The sequence below is a fragment of the Bombina bombina genome, chromosome 1 (assembly GCF_027579735.1).
Source record: "Bombina bombina isolate aBomBom1 chromosome 1, aBomBom1.pri, whole genome shotgun sequence".
Classification (NCBI taxonomy): domain Eukaryota; kingdom Metazoa; phylum Chordata; class Amphibia; order Anura; family Bombinatoridae; genus Bombina; species Bombina bombina.
In genome coordinates this window covers 1,487,754,453-1,487,776,132 of record NC_069499.1, presented here as the reverse complement: position 1 = coordinate 1,487,776,132, position 21,680 = coordinate 1,487,754,453, and the positions used below count along the sequence as shown (strand labels likewise).

The following is a 21,680-nucleotide window of genomic DNA, read 5'->3' as shown; positions in this document are numbered from 1 at the left end:
TTACCACCCTATTCTAAGCAACCAGGCTTTACATATTGCACCGTACCTGTATATCCTACTATGTTTTCTAAGAATTCAAATTGGTGGCCTATTTGTTGCTATCTTTTGCTTAACACTTATGTTTATATATATACTGACAACTGCATTATATATACTTTTTCTTACTACAATATCTAACTTTAAAAAGGACCCTTCTAGCGTTAATATTATTTAACATATTGACTGTTGACCTACTTTAACCTTATAGGTCCATCCACCTTTCCCACTTTCCTCCCCTATAGTAAGCATAGAAGGTGCCTTGATATTAGGCGAGGAAACTCATTTTGTTCATTTTGTTCAGAATATGTAAAAAACATAAAATAGAGGTTCTTCAACAAGGGCCCATGAGTGGTCCTGTCGCATTGCTGTCTACCTGTCTTCTACTATGTTACCGTTCCTTTGAGGATTATAAATGACCGCCTATATTCTATAGTAGTCACTACGTTTGAGTAGAGTTTATTGCTTATAATCAACGAGTAATGTGTCACTTAACTGTTGTGTATACCCATATGACCTTGTTTTGACAGCTTACTCTGTAATAATATGTTCTTCTTTTTCTTGTGTGTTGCTAAGAGATGACTGTTTGTTTTGAACAAGAACCTCAATAAAAATGTATTTAAAATAAAATAAAAAGTAATTTTTGGAGGTGTGAAAGTTCCTGAAATTTATTCCATTTGGTGTAATGGTCCTTTGTTAGTGGTCCTAAAAAAGTGTTTGAAGATCCTTTGTTTGTAATCCTGAAAAATGTTTGAAGATCAAAATATAAAAATTGTGTAAAAGTGTGATCAATGTGTAGAAAAAAAATGATGAAATAAAAATAGTAAAAATAAAAATAATGATGGAAAAAATAAAAAATAAAAATAAAGATACTCTGGAAATTCCTCAAGACCTGTAAATAGAAAATACTGACATAGTGTAATACTGTTTAGGTATTTTAAAAAAAAATTTGAGTCTTGAGAAAGGCCTCCTTGGCAGGCCGAAACACGTTGACAGATATATGGTGAGTTTTATTCCTATTAATTTTAAAATACCTAAACAGTATTACACTATGTCAGTATTTTCTATTTACAGGTCTTGAGGAATTTCCAGAGTATCTTTATTTTTATTTTTTATTTTTTCCATCATTATTTTTATTTTTACTATTTTTATTTCATCATTTTTTTTCCACACATTGATCACACTTTTACACATTTTTTATATTTTGATCTTCAAACATTTTTCAGGATTACAAACAAAGGATCTTCAAACACTTTTTTAGGACCACTAACAAAGGACCATTACACCAAATGGAATAAATTCCAGGAACTTTCACACCTCCAAAAATGACTTTTTAATCACACTTACTAATCTGTGTACACACCTGTTGTTCATAAAAGTTTTTTTCAGCATTTTTTCAATATTTTTATAAGAAAGTTTTTGCGATTTGTTTTCACATCCTTGGATTGTATATATACACATATATGTTTTTGTGGATCACATTTTTATTTGTATTTGTATTTATTCACATGCTCACTTTAATTGTTTTTGTAGATCTCATCTTTGGAGACTAATTTTTTAAAATTTTTTAAATATCTTTTGATCACAACGCTCACATCTTTGCTCATTATACCAATCTTTGTTTATTCGTATATTATGTTATATTGGTGATCTTGTACTTTTATAACACAATTTTTGTGTCAACTACATTAGAGAGGTCACTTATCAGAACAACCTCACCATTATACTGTATATGTGAGACTCACACATATTTTAACATTCAGACAGCCACATTTGTTTTTAGACCATTTTAGGACACACTTATATGAAATAGGATTTTGTCCACATGGATCCATGTACTTAATTGTTTTTTAACTATACAATATTCTGTGCAATTGTACCCAATCGTTTTTAATTATATGATATTTTGTGCAAATTGTAATAAAAAATTCTTTGATAAACACTTCATATCCAATATCTAAACCTATCCTTGTGATACATAATTTTATACAGAGACTTTTCTAAACATCCAATATATGCTATTCCAACCCAGGGTCTAGCATTAGACCTACAATTATAAATCACATAAGACCCTGCCGATTTTTGGCGCTCCTATCTATCTATTCTTTCATATTCTGTTAACCTAGTGGGTGCTTGGGGGACCCACCATAGACAGAAGCTAGAGGTCACCAAACGCAGCACTGTAAGATACTAATATTTCTACTTGGAGATTGAACACCTAGGGGGATATTTAGCAAAGCCTCAACTATGCTGCATTCGCCGGCACCAATACGCTCGCCTAACATCGTGGCCGCGGGCCTGAATACGATCTCCATATTTATAAAAAAAGCTAGCAAAAAGTCATGCACCAAGTACAGGGCGATGAGCATCGGACTGTTGTTAACTAGCCCTCATCAATCTTGCTGCTATTCGGCTTTTTACCAACTTTATTTTTACCATGTCACTAAACGCCGCCACTATACTAAACTGTTTAACCTCTATCCCGCCGTTTCTGGACCCCGCTGCAACCTAAATAAAGTTATTAACCCCTATCCTGCTGCTCCCGGACCCCGCTGCCACTAAATAAACATATTAACCCCTAAACCTCTGGCTTCCCACATCACTACCATTAACTAAACCTATTAACCACTAAACCGTCAGCCCCCCACATTGCCATAAACTAAATTAAGCTATTAACCCCTAAACCTAACAACCCGCTAACTTTACATTAAACTTACAATATCCCTATCTTATAATAAATTAAAACTTACCTGTAAAATTAAAATAAACTATATTAAACTGTTAATTAACCTACCCTAACTATTATACTAAAATTGCATTAAACTAGTAATTAAATTAACTATATTACATATTAAAAAACCCTAACCCTACTCAAATTATTTAAATCTACTATTAAAAATTACTAAATTACAAAAAAAAATTAACTCTTTTACCTGCCCAGATCCTACTCTAAAAATAAAACCCACCCAAAATAAACCTAACACTAACCCCCGATGATCCACTTACAGTTTTTGAAGTTCCGTTTTAAGGATCCATCCAGCCGGCAAGAAGTCTTCATCCGGGCGGCCTCTTCCATCTTCATTCATCTGGCGAAGTCTTCATCCATGCGGCCTCTTCTATCTTCATCCATCCGGCACGGAGCAGGTGCATCCTGAAGACATCCGGCGTGGAAACTGGAACTTGAATGCAAGTGACGTCATCCAAGATGGCATCCCTTGCATTCCTATTGGCTGAAAGGTTCCAATCAGTCAATAGTAGTAGAGCTGCTAAAATCCTATTGGCTGTTCCAATCAGCCAATAGGATTTGAGCAACTCTCATCCTATTGGCTGTTCCAATCAACCAATAGAATTGAGCTCTCATCCTATTGGCTGATTGGAACAGCCAATAGGATGAGAGCTGCTGAAATCCTATTGGCTGATTGGAATCTTTCAGCCAATAGGAATGCAAGGGACGCCATCTTGGATGACATCACTTGCATTCAAGTTCCAGTTTACGGCAGCGACCGTATCGAAGAGGAGCTCCGCGGCGGATGTCTTCAGGATGGACCCGCTCCGCACCGGATGGATGAAGATAGAAGAGGCCACATGGATGAAGACTTCGCCAGATGGATGAATTGTTGGGGGTTAGTTTTTGGTTTATTTAATGTTTTTTGGGTGGGTTTTATTTTTAGAGTAGAGTTTGGGCAGGTAAAAGAGCTAAATGCCCTATTAAGGGCAATGCCCATACACATGCCATTACAGGGCAATGCCCATACAAATGCCCTTTTCAGGGCAATGGGGAGCTTAGGTTTTTTAGATAGGCTTTTTATTTGGGGGGGTTGGTTGGTTGGGTGGTGGGTTTTACTGATGGGGGGTGTTTGTATTTTTTTTTTACAGGCAAAAGAGCTGATTTCTTTGGGGCAATGCCCCACAAAAGGCCCTTTTAAGGGCCATTGGTAGTTTATTGTAGGCTAGGTTTTTTTTTATTTTGGGGGGCTTTATTATTTTGATAGGGCTATTAGATTAGGTGTAATTAATTTTAATGTTTGATACTGTGGGTTTTTATTCCTTAATTTAGTGTTTTTTTATTTTTTGTAACTTAGCGTTTATTTTTTTTGTAATTTAGTAATTTTTAATAGTAGATTTAAATAATTTGAGTAGGGTTAGGGTTTTTTAATATGTAATATAGTTAATTTAATTGCTAATTTAATGTAATTTTAGTATAATAGTTACGGTAGGTTAATTAATAGTTTAATATAGTTTATTTTAATTTTACAGGTAAGTTTTAATTTATCATAAGATAGGGATATTGTAATTTTAATGTAAAGTTAGTGGGTTGTTAGGTTTAGGGTTTAATAGCTTAATTTAGCTTATGGCGATGTGGGGGGCTGGCAGTTTAGGGGTTAATAGGTTTAGTTAGTGGTAGTGATGTGGGAGGCCAGAGGTTTAGGGGTTAATAACTTTATTTAGGTTGCGGCGGGGTCCGGGAGCGGCGGGATATCATAGGGGGTAATAACTTTATTTAGGTTGCGGTGGGGTCCGGGAGCGGCGGGATAGGGGTTAATACATTTTTTTAGTTGCTGCGGTGTCGGGAAGCGGCGGGATAAGGGTTAATAACATTATGTAGGTGGTGGCGATGTCGGGACGGCAGATTAGGAGTGTTTAAACTTGGGGCTTATGGGATATCTGGCAGCATCGAACATAAGCTTTTGCTGCTTTCAGACTCCCATTGATTCCTATGGCATCCACAGCCTCCAGGGTGGCGGATTGAAAACCAGGAATAGCCGCGAGCGTACTGGTTAACTATTTGATAACTTTTAAAAAGTGTCAAATAATGCAGAATGTGTATTCAGAACATCTGTAACAACTTAAGCATCGATCAGTATCGGATTGAGACCAGTGGATCGTATGTTACATCACAAATTTCAACTTTTCTTCTGTTAAGTGTGATCAGTCCACGGGTCATCATTACTTCTGGGATATTACTCCTCCCCAACAGGAAGTGCAAGAGGATTCACCCAGCAGAGCTGCATATAGCTCCTCCCCTCTACGTCACTCCCAGTCATTCTCTTGCACCCAACGACTAGATAGGATGTGTGAGAGGACTATGGTGATTATACTTAGTTTTATATCTTCAATCAAAAGTTTGTTATTTTAAAATAGCACCGGAGTGTGTTATTACCTCTCTGGCAGAGTTTGAAGAAGAATCTACCAGAGTTTTGCTATGATTTTAGCCGGAGTAGTTAAGATCATATTGCTGTTCTCGGCCATCTGAGGAGTGAGGTAAACTTCAGATCAGGGGACAGCGGGCAGATGAATCTGCATAGAGGTATGTAGCAGTTTTTATTTTCTGACAATGGAATTGATGAGAAAATCCTGCCATACCGATATAATGTCATGTATGTATACTTTACACTTCAGTATTCTGGGGAATGGTACTTCACTAGAATTACACTGTAAGAAATACATAAAGCTGTTTAATAACTAGAGATTATGTTTAACGTTTTTGCTGGAATGTAAAATCGTTTTCATTTGCTGAGGTACTGTGTGAATAAATGTTTGGGCACTATTTTTCCACTTGGCAGTTGCTTAATCTGTTTTCTGACAGTTTCTGTTCTCCCTCACTGCTGTGTGTGAGGGGGAGGGGCCGTTTTTTGGCGCTTTTTCTAGCATCAAATATTTCAGTCAGCAACTCATTGTATTCCCTGCATGATCCGGTTCATCTCTACAGAGCTCAGGGGTCTTCAAAACTTATTTTGAGGGAGGTAATTTCTCTCAGCAGAGCTGTGAGAATTATAGTTTGACTGAGATAAAAAACGTTTATTCTGTAATTTGTTTCCTGCTTTAATTAAACCTTTGCTAAAGTTGTGTTGTTTACAAGGATTGAGGCTATAACTGTTTCAATTTATTAATTTTCAACTGTCATAGATCTTCTGTGCTTCTTAAAGGCACAGTACGTTTTAATATTATTCTAATTGAATTGTATTTCCAAGTTGCAAGTTTATTTGCTAGTGTGTTAAACATGTCTGATTCAGAGGATGATACCTGTGTCATTTGTTGCAATGCCAAAGTGGAGCCCAATAGAAATTTATGTACTAACTGTATTGATGCTACTTTAAATAAAAGTCAATCTGTACAAATTGAACAAATTTCACCAAACAACGAGGGGAGAGTTATGCCGACTAACTCGCCTCACGTGTCAGTACCTACATCTCCCGCTCAGAGGGAGGTGCGTGATATTGTAGCGCCGAGTACATCTGGGCGGCCATTACAAATCACATTACAGGATATGGCTACTGTTATGACTGAGGTTTTGGCTAAATTACCAGAACTAAGAGGTAAGCGTGATCACTCTGGGGTGAGAACAGAGTGCGCTGATAATATTAGGGCCATGTCAGATACTGCGTCACAGGTGGCAGAACATGAGGACGGAGAACTTCATTCTGTGGGTGACGGTTCTGATCCAAACAGACTGGATTCAGATATTTCAAATTTTAAATTTAAACTGGAAAACCTCCGTGTATTACTAGGGGAGGTGTTAGCGGCTCTGAATGATTGTAACACAGTTGCAATACCAGAGAAAATGTGTAGGTTGGATAAATATTTTGCGGTACCGACGAGTACTGAGGTTTTTCCTATACCTAAGAGACTTACTGAAATTGTTACTAAGGAGTGGGATAGACCCGGTGTGCCGTTCTCACCCCCTCCGATATTTAGACAAATGTTTCCAATAGACGCCACCACAAGGGACTTATGGCAAACGGTCCCTAAGGTGGAGGGAGCAGTTTCTACCTTAGCTAAGCGTACCACTATCCCGGTGGAGGATAGCTGTGCTTTTTCAGATCCAATGGATAAAAAGTTAGAGGGTTACCTTAAGAAAATGTTTGTTCAACAAGGTTTTATATTGCAACCCCTTGCATGCATTGCGCCGATCACGGCTGCAGCGGCATTCTGGATTGAGTCTCTGGAAGAGAACATTGGTTCAGCTACTCTGGACGACATTACGGACAGGCTTAGAGTCCTTAAACTAGCTAATTCATTCATTTCGGAGGCCGTAGTACATCTTACTAAACTTACGGCAAAGAATTCAGGATTCGCCATTCAGGCACGCAGAGCGCTGTGGCTAAAATCCTGGTCAGCTGATGTTACTTCTAAGTCTAAATTGCTTAATATACCTTTCAAAGGGCAGACCTTATTCGGGCCCGGGTTGAAAGAGATTATCGCTGACATTACAGGAGGTAAAGGCCATGCCCTGCCTCAGGACAAAGCCAAAGCCAAGACTAGACAGTCTAATTTTCGTTCCTTTCGTAATTTCAAAGCAGGAGCAGCATCAACTTCCTCTGCACCAAAACAGGAAGGAGCTGTTGCTCGCTACAGACAAGGCTGGAAACCTAACCAGTCCTGGAACAAGGGCAAGCAGACTAGGAAACCTGCTGCTGCCCCTAAAACAGCATGAATTGAGGGCCCCCGATCCGGGATCGGATCTAGTGGGGGGCAGACTTTCTCTCTTCGCCCAGGCTTGGGCAAGAGATGTTCAGGATCCCTGGGCGCTAGAGATAATATCTCAGGGATACCTTCTGGACTTCAAATACTCTCCTCCAAGAGAGAGATTTCATCTGTCAAGATTGTCAACAATCCAGACAAAGAAAGAGGCGTTTCTACGCTGCGTACAAGAGCTCTTGTTAATGGGAGTAATCCATCCAGTTCCACGATCGGAACAGGGACAGGGGTTTTACTCAAATCTGTTTGTGGTTCCCAAAAAAGAGGGAACTTTCAGACCAATCCTGGACTTAAAGATCCTAAACAAATTCCTAAGAGTTCCATCGTTCAAGATGGAGACTATTCGGACAATTTTACCTATGATCCAAGAGGGTCAGTACATGACCACTGTAGATTTAAAAGATGCTTACCTTCACATACCGATTCACAAAGATCATTATCGGTACCTAAGGTTTGCCTTCCTAGACAGGCATTACCAGTTTGTGGCTCTTCCATTCGGATTGGCTACAGCTCCAAGAATCTTCACAAAGGTTCTGGGTGCTCTTCTGGCGGTACTAAGACCGCGGGGAATCTCGGTAGCTCCATACCTAGACGACATTCTGATACAAGCTTCAAGCTTTCAAACTGCCAAGTCTCATACAGAGTTAGTGCTGGCATTTCTAAGGTCACATGGATGGAAGGTGAACGAAAAGAAAAGTTCACTCGTTCCACTCACAAGAGTTCCCTTCCTGGGGACTCTTATAGATTCTGTAGAAATGAAGATTTACCTGACAGAGGACAGGCTAACAAGACTTCAAAGTGCTTGCCGCACCCTTCATTCCATTCAACACCCATCAGTGGCTCAATGCATGGAGGTAATCGGCTTAATGGTAGCGGCAATGGACATAGTACCCTTTGCACGCTTACACCTCAGACCACTGCAACTGTGCATGCTAAGTCAGTGGAATGGGGATTACTCAGACTTATCCCCTTCTCTGAATCTGGATCAAGAGACCAGAAATTCTCTTCTATGGTGGCTTTCTCGGCCACATCTGTCCAGGGGGATGCCATTCAGCAGACCAGACTGGACAATTGTAACAACAGACGCCAGCCTTCTAGGTTGGGGTGCCGTCTGGAATTCTCTGAAGGCTCAGGGACAATGGAGTCAGGAGGAGAGTCTCCTGCCAATAAACATTCTGGAATTGAGAGCAGTTCTCAATGCCCTCCTGGCTTGGCCCCAGTTGACAACTCGGGGGTTCATCAGGTTTCAGTCGGACAACATCACGACTGTAGCTTACATCAACCATCAGGGAGGGACAAGAAGCTCCCTAGCTATGATGGAAGTATCAAAGATAATTCGCTGGGCAGAGTCTCACTCTTGCCACCTGTCAGCAATCCACATCCCGGGAGTGGAGAACTGGGAGGCGGATTTCTTAAGTCGTCAGACTTTTCATCCGGGGGAGTGGGAACTTCATCCGGAGGTCTTTGCCCAAATTCTTCGACGTTGGGGCAAACCAGAGATAGATCTCATGGCGTCTCGACAGAACGCCAAGCTTCCTCATTACGGGTCCAGATCCAGGGATCCAGGAGCAGTCCTGATAGATGCTCTGACAGCACCTTGGGACTTCAGGATGGCTTACGTGTTTCCACCCTTCCCGTTGCTTCCTCGATTGATTGCCAGAATCAAACAAGAGAGAGCATCAGTGATTCTAATAGCACCTGCGTGGCCACGCAGGACTTGGTATGCAGACCTGGTGGACATGTCATCCTGTCCACCTTGGTCTCTACCTCTGAAACAGGACCTTCTGATACAGGGTCCCTTCAAACATCAAAATCTAACTTCTCTGAAGCTGACTGCTTGGAAATTGAACGCTTGATTTTATCAAGACGTGGATTTTCTGAGTCAGTTATTGATACCTTAATACAGGCTAGGAAACCTGTTACCAGAAAGATTTACCATAAGATATGGCGTAAATACCTATATTGGTGTGAATCCAAAGGTTACTCTTGGAGTAAGGTTAGGATTCCTAGGATATTGTCTTTTCTACAAGAAGGTTTAGAAAAGGGTTTATCTGCTAGTTCATTAAAGGGACAGATCTCAGCTCTGTCCATTCTGTTACACAAACGTCTGTCAGAAGTTCCTGACATCCAGGCTTTTTGTCAGGCTTTGGCCAGAATTAAGCCTGTGTTTAAAACTGTTGCTCCACCATGGAGTTTAAACCTTGTTCTTAATGTTTTACAGGGCGTTCCGTTTGAACCCCTTCATTCCATTGATATAAAGTTGTTATCTTGGAAAGTTCTATTTTTAATGGCTATTTCCTCGGCTCGAAGAGTCTCTGAATTATCAGCCTTACATTGTGATTCTCCTTATTTGATTTTTCATTCGGATAAGGTAGTCCTGCGTACTAAACCTGGGTTCTTACCTAAGGTAGTTACTAACAGGAATATCAATCAAGAGATTGTTGTTCCTTCTTTATGCCCAAATCCTTCTTCAAAGAAGGAACGTCTACTGCACAACCTGGATGTAGTCCGTGCTCTAAAATTTTACTTACAGGCAACTAAGGAATTTCGACAAACGTCTTCTCTGTTTGTCATTTACTCTGGGCAGAGGAGAGGTCAAAAAGCTTCCGCTACCTCTCTTTCTTTTTGGCTTCGTAGCATAATTCGTTTAGCTTATGAGACTGCTGGACAGCAGCCTCCTGAAAGAATTACAGCTCATTCTACTAGAGCTGTGGCTTCCACTTGGGCCTTCAAGAATGAGGCCTCTGTTGAACAGATTTGCAAGGCTGCAACTTGGTCTTCGCTTCATACTTTTTCCAAATTTTACAAATTTGACACTTTTGCTTCATCGGAGGCTATTTTTGGGAGAAAGGTTCTTCAGGCAGTGGTTCCTTCTGTATAAAGAGCCTGCCTATCCCTCCCGTCATCCGTGTACTTTTGCTTTGGTATTGGTATCCCAGAAGTAATGATGACCCGTGGACTGATCACACTTAACAGAAGAAAACATAATTTATGCTTACCTGATAAATTCCTTTCTTCTGTAGTGTGATCAGTCCACGGCCCGCCCTGTTTTTAAGGCAGGTAAATATATTTTTTAATTTATACTCCAGTCACCACTTCACCCTTGGCTTTTCCTTTCTCGTTGGTCCTTGGTCGAATGACTGGGAGTGACGTAGAGGGGAGGAGCTATATGCAGCTCTGCTGGATGAATCCTCTTGCACTTCCTGTTGGGGAGGAGTAATATCCCAGAAGTAATGATGACCCGTGGACTGATCACACTACAGAAGAAAGGAATTTATCAGGTAAGCATAAATTATGTTTTTCCGGTCTGTAGGCTTTAATAACTAGGTCGAATCAAGCTCACCACAATTACGCTGCGGAATGCCAGTGTATTTGCGGTTGACAACTTGATAAATATCCCCCCTAGTCTTAGCTAGGCGTGTTTTTTTCTGAGAAGGTCATTGATACTATGCTTCAGGCTCATAAGCCGGTTACTCGTAAAATTTACCATAAGGTATAGCGTACATACTTGTATTGGTGCGAATCAAAGTTTTTCTCTTGGAGTCTGGTGAGGGTACCTTGCATTCTGTCCTTTCTTCAGGAGACAAAAGAGGTGGGAAATAGCAACCAAAACAATCAGGCACAGGAGTTGAGGGTCAGCCACCCCTCTGTATCAGCAAGTCTTTGAATAAAGGTTACTCCAGCCTTGGCAGGTTTTCATAAAAGAAAGACCTTTATTATACCATGGTCCACACAAAAAAGCAACAACGTTTCAGATCTATACTAGGTCCTTAGTCATGTCTGCAAGTGTACATACAGAGGCTACCTTTATACCTGTACACAGGTGTAAGTCAACACCCATTAATTAAGCAACATTGCCACCTAGTGGATATTATTCAAATTTATTTTCATAAAGATGCTTATTATTTTAAAGTGACAGTGGTGAATGGGTTATACAGACAGAATTTAAAACACATCAATTAAAATACATATAGCCACAATATATAAAATTACAAATAGGAAGCTGCACAGCTGGTCATACAGAATATTGGATGCAGAAAACTACCAACAACAAATATTATGCAATGAATCTACTGTATTATTTAATGTTATTTGTATTATTCAATGGTACAAAATATTCCGTAGGATAGACCATGCATAGAATGTTAACATCTGCTTTAGGAGTACTGTCAACGTATATACTAGGCAAATCAATTATCTAAATAATGACCAGTCAAAGGCCTTATTTAATCTCCTTGGTTTTAATGTTTGTATTTTATTAATCCAGTACATTTCTTAAACTTTGAGCAAATGTTCCCTGTCACCTATCTTGAAATATCTACTCTTTCAATAATTTGAAAGCACAGAGACAGGGGCATCCTTGTTATCACATCCTATGTTGGATTTGTGCTCTGTAATACACTCTCTGGCTTCTCTACAGTACTCTCCAATGTAATTTAGGCTACATGGGCATTTGATAAGATATATGATATACTTAGACCTGCATGTAAGGTATTGTTTTATTTTATATTTTGTACCTTGTGTAGGGTGATAAAAAAATTATCCCTTAATCATAGAGTTGCAGTTACTACAACTGAAACATGGATAACAGCCAGATAAAATTTTATCTACAAGCAACTGAAGATTTTCAGCAGTGTACTGCCCCCATTGTTTTCACGGGTAAGTGAAAGGGGTCAGAAGGCGACTTCTACTGCTCTTTCTCTCTGGTTTAGAAGAGTTATCGATTAGCATATGAGACAGCTGGATAAGAGCCTTCTGAGAGAATTACGGCTCATTCCACTAGGGCTGTCTCTTCTTCCTGGGCTTTCAAAAATGAAGCATTTGTGGAGCAATTCTGCAAGGCGGTTACTTGGTCATCATTGCATACTTTTTCCAAATTCTACAAATTTGATACTTTTGCCTCTGCTGAGGCTTCCTTTGGGAGAAAAGTTCTACAAGTGGTGCTGCCTTCTGTTTAGGTCCGCCTGTCTTATTCTCCCTCCCTTTCATTCTGTGTCCTCTAGCTTGGGTATTGGTTCCCACTAGTAATTGGAATAAAATCGTGGACTCTCCATGCCATAGGAAAGAAATCAAAATGTATGCTTACCTGATAACATTTCTTTTTTTCTGGGCATGGAGAGTCCACGACCCGCCCTTATTTACATTTAAGACGGCATATTTTTGGTACAAACCTCAGGCACCTCTATACTCTTGTTATCTTCTTTTTCCATTTTCCTTCAGCCAAATGAAGGGATTATGGGTAAGGAAAGGGTAAGGCAAAGTTGGGTGCGCTTTGTCTCCTCCTGCTGGCCAGGAATTGAATATCCCAATAGTAATTGGAATGAAATCGTGGACTCTCGATGCCCAGAAACAATGAAATTGATCAGGTAAGCATATATTTTGTTTTTTGGGGTTTTATGTCCCTTTAAATTAAGAATCTAAAATTTATTGAAGTCCTTTCCTCACCTTTAAAGACCTCTCAGTCACATGATTGTCTATCAATTTTCTATCCATTTAAATGAGAGACAAAGAAAGACTGTTTCTAATTTCTCTTAACTTGTGAACAAATGTGCAGCTCTATCATGACTGATTCTTTTTGACATAAAATAAAATCACAGAATCATTATTGTACTCTTTAAAATTATCAAATGAATGCCTTGCAGGATTGGCTACTGTCTACAACTACAGTGTATTAGATATGGATCATTTGGATGAGATAAGGAAAATATCTGGATTTTGCCCACAGGCTGACATCAAGTTTGATCCCTTAACAGTGAAAGAAAATTTACAGGTGTTTGCTAAATTCAAAGGAATCCCATCAAATCAAGTAGAAGAGGAGGTAAAGTGTTTATGTAGGAATTGAAACTGTTGAAAATCAAAAAAAGTTCAAAACAAAAAAGGAAATTATAGGAAGATTAACTATATAACTTCCTTGTTCGTTCTTTTTTTATATTAGAAAGACAGATGTACTTGCATTATACAATGTGTGTTTTATAGGTACAAGAAATCATATCTCAGTTACACATGAATAACATTCAAGATGTGGAAGCCAATAAATTAAGTGGAGGACAGAGAAGAAAGTTAACTCTTGGAATCTCTCTTTTAGGAAACCCACAGGTAACCTGATATTTTCCTAATGTTATAGACTTTGAATTTTGTGTTCTTTTAATGTAATTTTATGGATTATTTCTGTATTATTGGTTCAGTGTATTTTCTATAGTGAATTGATTATTAATAATAGCCACACCACTTCTGGGAAGGCTTTCCACAAGGTTTTGGAGAGTGTCTGTGGGACAAGCAATGATGTGGCTCGTGATCAGAATTCCAAATCATTCTAAAAGTGTTGAACCATGTCTTTATGGACCTTGCATTGAGCCAGTCATGTAAGAATTGGTTAGGCCGTCCTCAAACTGTTGCAACAAACTTGCAGGCAACCTATTGTCTAAAATGTCTTTGTAGTAACATTAAGGGCTCCATGTACTAAGCCGTCAATTCATCCGTCATTTTAGACGCGGATAAACTCGCCGTTACTCGCCGCGGGCGAAATGGTGTCCGCTGTCACTATGTACTAATAATCCCCCAATAAATAGACAAGTCTAGCCCGCCGCGAGCAGTGGCGGATTATTGATAAATTTGACGTCTCGCTCGCCGCGACTAAGCTGATGTACTTTTAACTTTCAGTTGAATTGTCTGGCCAATTATTAACACGTGACATGCAAGGTGTCACGAACATCATAGTAGTCGCGGGAATAGAATTTTGCTCCTATAAAAGTTCAACTTATCTAAACAACTTTATTATTGTTCTAAATTTTTTGAAGAGTGATAACAGCGTTATTTTTGTAATATTTATTTACAATTTGGATATGGCTTCATCTGGATCTGATAATATATAAATATTAATATAAAAATAATTATAAAGATTGACAACTATACAATACAAATTTAAAATATAGATTACTCTTTAATTACAGTCGACAAATTTGGCGCAATTTATGTACATGGAAATGAGAGACAAATTAGACGCCAGTTATGCTGTACAATGCTGATATTACTGCCTTTTATATATGTCTAGACTGGCGTCTAGATTGACTTTCCTATTGTTTTGTACCTTGCCCGCCACCTAAAAGGTGGCGAGGCAAAAATAACGAGGTGGGAGCGGAAATTGTAGCGAGCGGACAAATAGATTTTTTAGTACATTCGTTTTTGGCGAGTTGGTGGTCAAATGTGTCTAATTACAGTGAAAAATGGAGCGGTAGCGAGGTTTGGCGGATAAGTACGCTCGCAATTTTAAAGATGCGAGTTTTAACATAATTGACGGCTTTGTACATATCAGTTTGCGAATTTTGACGCGAGATTTGTTGCGGGTAGCTCGCTGACTGCTTAGTACATGGAGCCCTAAGATGACCCTTCACTGGAACCAAGGGGCCTAGCCCAAACTCATAAAAAAACAGAACAATCACAGCCTTTTACATTTTTAAAGGTCATATAAAACCTGTGTTTTCCTTTTTTAGCACATGCCCATATCTCCCACCTCATTTGTAATAGATTCCTCTTTCTAGAAAAAAATTAAAAAATAAATAACCTTTTAAACAAGACTTATTCTTGTATATTAATTGGTATATATATATATATATATATATATATATATATATATATATATATATATATATATACAAACAAATGTTCAAACCATTAAGGTCATTATAACCTGTTTTGCATCTCTGTAATGTAAATGTGTTGATACTTAGATCCTTTCTATTAGAGCAGGCTCAGGAATGTCCACGTGTCTTGAACACTGTAAAGCAGTGGTATCTACAACAATGTTTATAATAGTGATATGCATTGTTACAAAACATGTGCATGCTCTTGATTCACTCATTACCTGCCTGTTAACCTTTTTTTTATTATGGAGCATAATGATCCTGTCCCCTCTTCTGTTAAAACTAGTACCTCAGAAGCTAGATCCTTTGAATACTTTCCTAATAATATTAAGTGTATTTTTTGTAAGCTGGTTGATATTATCCTCATTTGCTGTCCAGTCAATACATGAATATACAATAGTTTTTCAGGTGAAGGTTATTGAAGCTCACAGGTAAATGCGTTCTTTGTGCATAACAGTATAGTGATCAAATCATATATAGGTTTCGAACTGGATAAATATAACTTTCAGGCTGCCCTAAAGCTTATTACATAAGAGGCAACAAAGTTAGCGTCTACCTGTGTATGAAGATGATTAAATTAGACCCTCTTTATAACACAAGATGTCTGAAACATAAGTAACATTAGAGAAGGAAACTAGACAAGCATGAATGAAACCTCCTTTTTCTCTTAAAGACAGAAATGTGAAGTAACTAGTGTGTCGGCCACTCTTGTGTGTCGGACCAGTGTTATCGCAAATGTTATGACAAATGGTAGTTACTTAGGGCAACTATATGAATATAAAGGTGTATGAGAAGCTTAATGTTGTGTGAAATATTAAGGGAAGGGGTACAGCGGGCTAAAGCTGCTTATATGATAGGGGTAAAGGGGGCAAGGGCATGTCCTAGTTCCACCTTATATCCGGCAAGTAAAAATACCAGGACTGGTTGAGGGTATATAGAAATCTTGGACCTTATCATAACTGAGGAAGTTATGCCACTATATACGAATATCAATGTTTATGTCTCATAAGAGTTACGTTAGTAAATCTGTATTCGCCTTAGTCATGGAATATGTGAGGTCTTTTACTCCTTGCAAATAGGCTTAGGTCTATAGAGGATTGAGAGAGCTATGAGCTGTTATTTACATTTAGGTGAGAGTATAACCATAAATTTTGCAAGGAGTGATATGTAGTTAAGGTATGCAAAGGTTAATTAGGTGTATATATGTTAAGAGTAGTGGACTATTATAGAAACTGATGTGAAGTGAATATTTAAAGAGGTAAACAATGAAGCTAGGAGACAAACTAATATATACACTAACAGCAACACATTCTCACAGCAACAAACAGCCCTGGATGATATATTAATGAGTAGATAAGTATACTAAATGACAGCTCCAAAACCAACATGAAGGTGAATATGACTATTTGGGCTAGATGAAGCTAATTGGGTTTAGGGTTTATAGGTACTATGGAAGAGGAGGTTAGTAAATTAGTAATGTTAGAGATCCCCTTGCTTGAAAAATATGCAAGTACAAGTACTGATACCTTACTATGGTTAGAGTGTATAAGCTTCAGGAGATTACGGGCTCACGTGACCAACAACCAACTATGGCTATCAAAGTTTTTTTTTGTCTGACTCCACTAAGGGCTTTCCCATATATGTGATCAGATAGGGTATGGACATTGTGTACTATATCTGAGACTACTGGTGGTTACTAAATTACCCTGGTAGGGTTGATAGAGAAGATATCTCAGGTCTGAATCATAAATATATTAAAGCTAAAAACGTAGAGTCATGCTCAAAGTGATAAAAAGCTGTTTAGTATTTGGCGGAGTCATGTCAGTTAGGTAGTCAGACACGTAAGATATATTTTCAATATAGCTGTTAGGAGACAATGTAGGTTATGTAATATTTACTAGGCTTATAAACTGGCATAGTGTGACACATGAAGGTCCTGAGATATTGGGCGTTAGTGAGTATATCACATGTCTGGGTGATGGATATGATACAGGTGGGAGTGTAGCCAATGGTGTCTCAGTCTAAGCCATTTGAATCAAAGCATGGTGTTTGTGAGTTGGTATATTTAATATATCTCATCCCTCCCTGTATCCACAAAGCGTTAAAGAAGGAAGACGTAAGGTAAACTTGGAGAACATATAAAACAATACTAATGGGTCAACTTAATTGCACTGGTATAGAGAAGCTACTAATAATGACACATTAAAAGAACGGGTCTGTATGCATAGAATCACATATTAAACCAGGTACATAGAGGCTATTCATTCATTAAGTGCAGCCCTTGCAGAAAGCATGAGTCCAGGTCCCAGCAAGAAAACATCTAATACCCAGTTGGGTGAAGGATAAAGCTAATAGAGAGATATGTAATGAGGCATAGATATCTAAACTATGGGGTAGACATCTATATATAGTCGGCTTATAGGGAAAAGAACAAAGACCTCAAAGCTCCTCATTCAATCACCCCCTTAGTGTATAGCATGGTAAGTGCTAGGAGGAATTATTTACATTAAAAGTTCTGGAGATAACATTAGGGACTAATACATTAACAGAACTATTATCAAACCAATATTACAAGCAGTTTCATAGGAATCAGAGTCCAGGAGACTGGGAGAGAAGTTTCCTTAACTTCAAACCTCTGCAGTCCAATTTTCTATCCAATCCCAGCAGGCCTAAATCAGTAGGGAGGAAGACACACATTCCAGTATTTCATGCTCTTCAAGTGCCGATGGAACACTGTTGTTGCTGTTGTTGCAGAGGCACAGTGAGACACTGATAACCAGCTCAGTCGCCCGACATCCATAGCTCTCAACAGCAAATTTTCAGCCCTTAGGTCAATGGCCAACCATAGAAACATAGAAACATAGAATTTGACGGTAGATAAGAACCAAAAAGGCCCATCAAGTCTACCCATATTACATGTTACTTTTCCTTAGGATAGCCTTATGCATGTCCCAGGCATTTTTAAATTCCTTTACAGTCTTTGTGTTTACCACCTCAAATGGAAGTTTATTCCATGAATCCACCACCCTTTCTGTAAAAAAATGCTTCCTCAAATTTCTCCTGAATCTACTACCCTCTAACTTTAGATTGTGACCCCTTGTTTTGGCATTTATTTTTTTGTGAAAAATACTTTCAGCTTCTATTTTATTAAGTCCCTTCATATATTTTAAGGTTTCTATCATGTCACCTCTTTCCCTTCTATCCTCTAAACTATACATATTTAGATCATAGAGTCTTTCTTTGTACGTTTTATATTTTAGACCACGTACCATTTTAGTAGACCTCCTTTGGACAGCTTCTAGTTTATTTATATCTTTCTGAAGATATGGGGGCCTAGTTATCAATCCGTCAACCTCAAATACGCTGGAATTCCGCAGCGTATTTGTGGCGAGGCTGATTTGCCTAAGTTATCAAGCCCTAGATACCGGCAAAAGTAGAATTTAGTAACGTAAGCTTCGATCCGCCGGACTCAGTCTGACACAGAACGATTCTTACGTCACTCCAGATGTTTCGTACACAAGTTCGGCACAATCTGACTACTTTTGCTAGTTATCAAAAAACTAGCAGATACGCTCAGCACTTTTCCGGCCCAGCGTACCTGGTTTTCAAACCGCCGCCCTGGAGGCGGCGGATCCCATAGGAATCAATGGGAGTCTGACCGTAGTGAAAGTTCATGTTCGCTGCTGCCAGACATCCCATTGATTTCTATGGGAGCTGTCTACACCTAACACCCTAACATGTACCCCAAGTCTAAACACCCCTAATCTGTCCCCCCTACACCGCCGCAACTAAATAAAGTATTTAACCCGTAAACCGCCGCTCCCGGTGCCCACCGTCACTATAATAAATATGTTAACCCCTAAACCGTCGCTCCTGGAGCCCACCGCCACCTACATTATACCTATTAACCCCTATCCTGCCCCCCCTATACCGCCGCCCTCTATAATAAAGTTATTAACCCCTATCCTGCCGATCCCGGACCTCGCCACAACGAAATAAATAGTTTAACCCCTAAACCGCCGCTCCCGGACCCCGCCGCAACCTATATTAAACTTATTAACCCCTAATCTGCCCCCCCTACACCGTCGCCACCTATAATAAATTTATTAACCCTATCCTGCCCCCCTACACCGTCGCCACTGTAATAAAATTATTAACCCCTAAACCTAAGTCTAACACTAACACTAACACCCCCCTAACAATATTTCTCTTATTAACTAAATTAATCCTATTGAAAACTAAATACTTACCTTTAAAATAAACCCTAATATAGCTACAATATAAATAATAATTATATTGTCGCTATCTTAGGATTTATTTTTATTTTATGGGCAATTTATTTTAACTAGGTACAATAGCTATTAAATAGTTATTAACTATTTAATAGCTACCTAGCTAAAATAAAGAGAAATTAACCTGTAAAATAAAAACTAACCTGAGTTACAATTACACCTAACACTACACTATACTTTAATAAATTATTCCTATTTAAAACTAAATACTTACCTGTAAAATAAACCCTAAGATAGCTACAATATAATTAATAATTACATTGTAGCTATTTTAGGATTTATATTTATTTTACAGGTAACTTTGTATTTATTTTAGCTAGTTAGAATAGTTATTAAATAGTTATTAACTATTTAATAACTACCTAGCTAAAAGAAATACAAAATTACCTGTAAAATAAATCCTAACCTAAGTTACAATTAAACCTAACATTACACTATCATTAAATTAATTAAATAAATTACCTACAAATAAATACATTTAAATACAATTAAATAAACTAACTAAAGTACAAAAAATAAAAAAGCTAAGTTACAAAAAATAAAAAAAATAAGTTACAAACATTTAAACAATATTACAACAATTTTAAGATACTTACACCTAATCTAAGCCCCCTAATAAAATAACAAAGCCCCCCAAAATAAAAAAATGCCCTACCCTATTCTAAATTTAAAAAGTTCAAAGCTCTTTTACCTTACCAGCCCTTAAAAGGGCCTTTTGCGGGGCATGCCCCAAAGAATTCTGCTCTTTTGCCTGTAAAAGAAAAATACAACCCCCCCAACATTAAAAACCACCACCCACATACCCCTAATCTAACCCAAAAACCCCTTAAATAAACCTAACACTACCCCCTGAAGATCATCCTACCTTGAGTTGTCTTCAGCCAGCCGACCACCGATGGAACTGAAGAGGAGATCCAGAGCGGCAGAAGTGATCATCCAAGGGGCGCTGAAGAAGTCTTCCATCCGATGAAGTCATCATCCAGGCGGCGCTGAAGAAGTCTTCCATCCGGGCGGTGTCATCTTCCAAGCGGCATCTTCAATCTTCTTTCTTCCGGATCCATCTTCATCCCGCCGACGCGGAGCATCCAAGTGAATGAAGGTTCCTTTAAGGGACGTCATCCAAGATGGCGTCCCTTCAATTCCAATTGGCTGATAGGATTCTATCAGCCAATCAGATTTAAGGTAGGAAAAATCTGATTGGCTGATTGAATCAGCCAATCAGATTGAAGTTCAATCCGATTGGCTGATCCAATCAGCCAATCAGATTGAGCTCGCATTCTATTGGCTGTCCCGATCAGGGGTTAATACATTTATAAGAGTTGTGGCGGGGTCTAGGAGCGGCGGTTTAGGGGTTAATAACTTTATTGAGTTGCGGGGGGCTCCGGGGGCGCCGGTATAGGGGGTAGAACAGTGTAGTTAGTGTGGGTGCTTAGTGACAGGCTAGCAATAAAGCTGTCAAAAAGCCGAAGAGCAGCGAGATCGGATGAGTGATAACTCTCACAGTCTGCTGCTCATCGCCCCGTACTTGGTGCAGGGCTTTTTGACAGCTTTTTTGATAACTTAGGCGAAATTTTGAAGGTCCGCAGCGGCGATGGTAGGCGAGCTTAGGCGGGCGTATTGGACCGGCGAAGGCAGGTAAAGTGGACACGTTGATAACTACCCCCCATGGTCTCCAGAACTGTACACAGTATTCCATATTTGGTCTAACTAATGATCTGTAAAGTGGCATAAGAACCTTTCTATTTCTGCTACTAAAACCTCTTCCAATGCAACCAAGCATTTGACTGGCCTTGTTGGCTGCACTGCGGCATTGTGTACCAAATTTTAAATCATCTGAAATAATCATTCCCAAATCCCTTTCTTCTTTAATTACAGTCAGTAATGTACCATTGAGACTATAATTGGCCTTTGGGTTTTTGGATCCTATATACATAATTTTGCTCTTGGTAATATTACATTTCAGATCCCATTTATTTGACCAGTCCTCTAGTTTATTAATATCACAGTTCATTTGATCAACTCCTCCTGGAACATCTACCCTATTACAAATGTTTGTATCATCAGCAAACAAGCAAACCTTCCCCTTAAGCCCACTTCCAATATCACTTATGAACATGTTAAACAAAACAGGCCCAAGAACTGACCCTTGGGGAACACCACTAGTAACTGATGCCTCATTTGAATGTACTCCGTTAATTGAAACCCTCTGTCGTCTATCTTTAAGCCAGCATTC

The 21,680-nt window shown here is 38.9% G+C and overlaps 1 protein-coding gene across 1 annotated transcript in view; it reads left to right on the top strand.

The window, feature by feature from the left end:
* LOC128653786 (ABC-type organic anion transporter ABCA8) overlaps positions 1 to 21,680 on the top strand; it is a 405,751-nt gene that overhangs the window by 95,817 nt on the left and 288,254 nt on the right. Inside the window, exons 13-14 of the mRNA XM_053707294.1 lie at positions 13,158 to 13,333; positions 13,492 to 13,611. Coding sequence (XP_053563269.1) covers positions 13,158 to 13,333; positions 13,492 to 13,611 — 296 coding nt within the window. The remainder of the gene's footprint in view (positions 1 to 13,157; positions 13,334 to 13,491; positions 13,612 to 21,680) is intronic.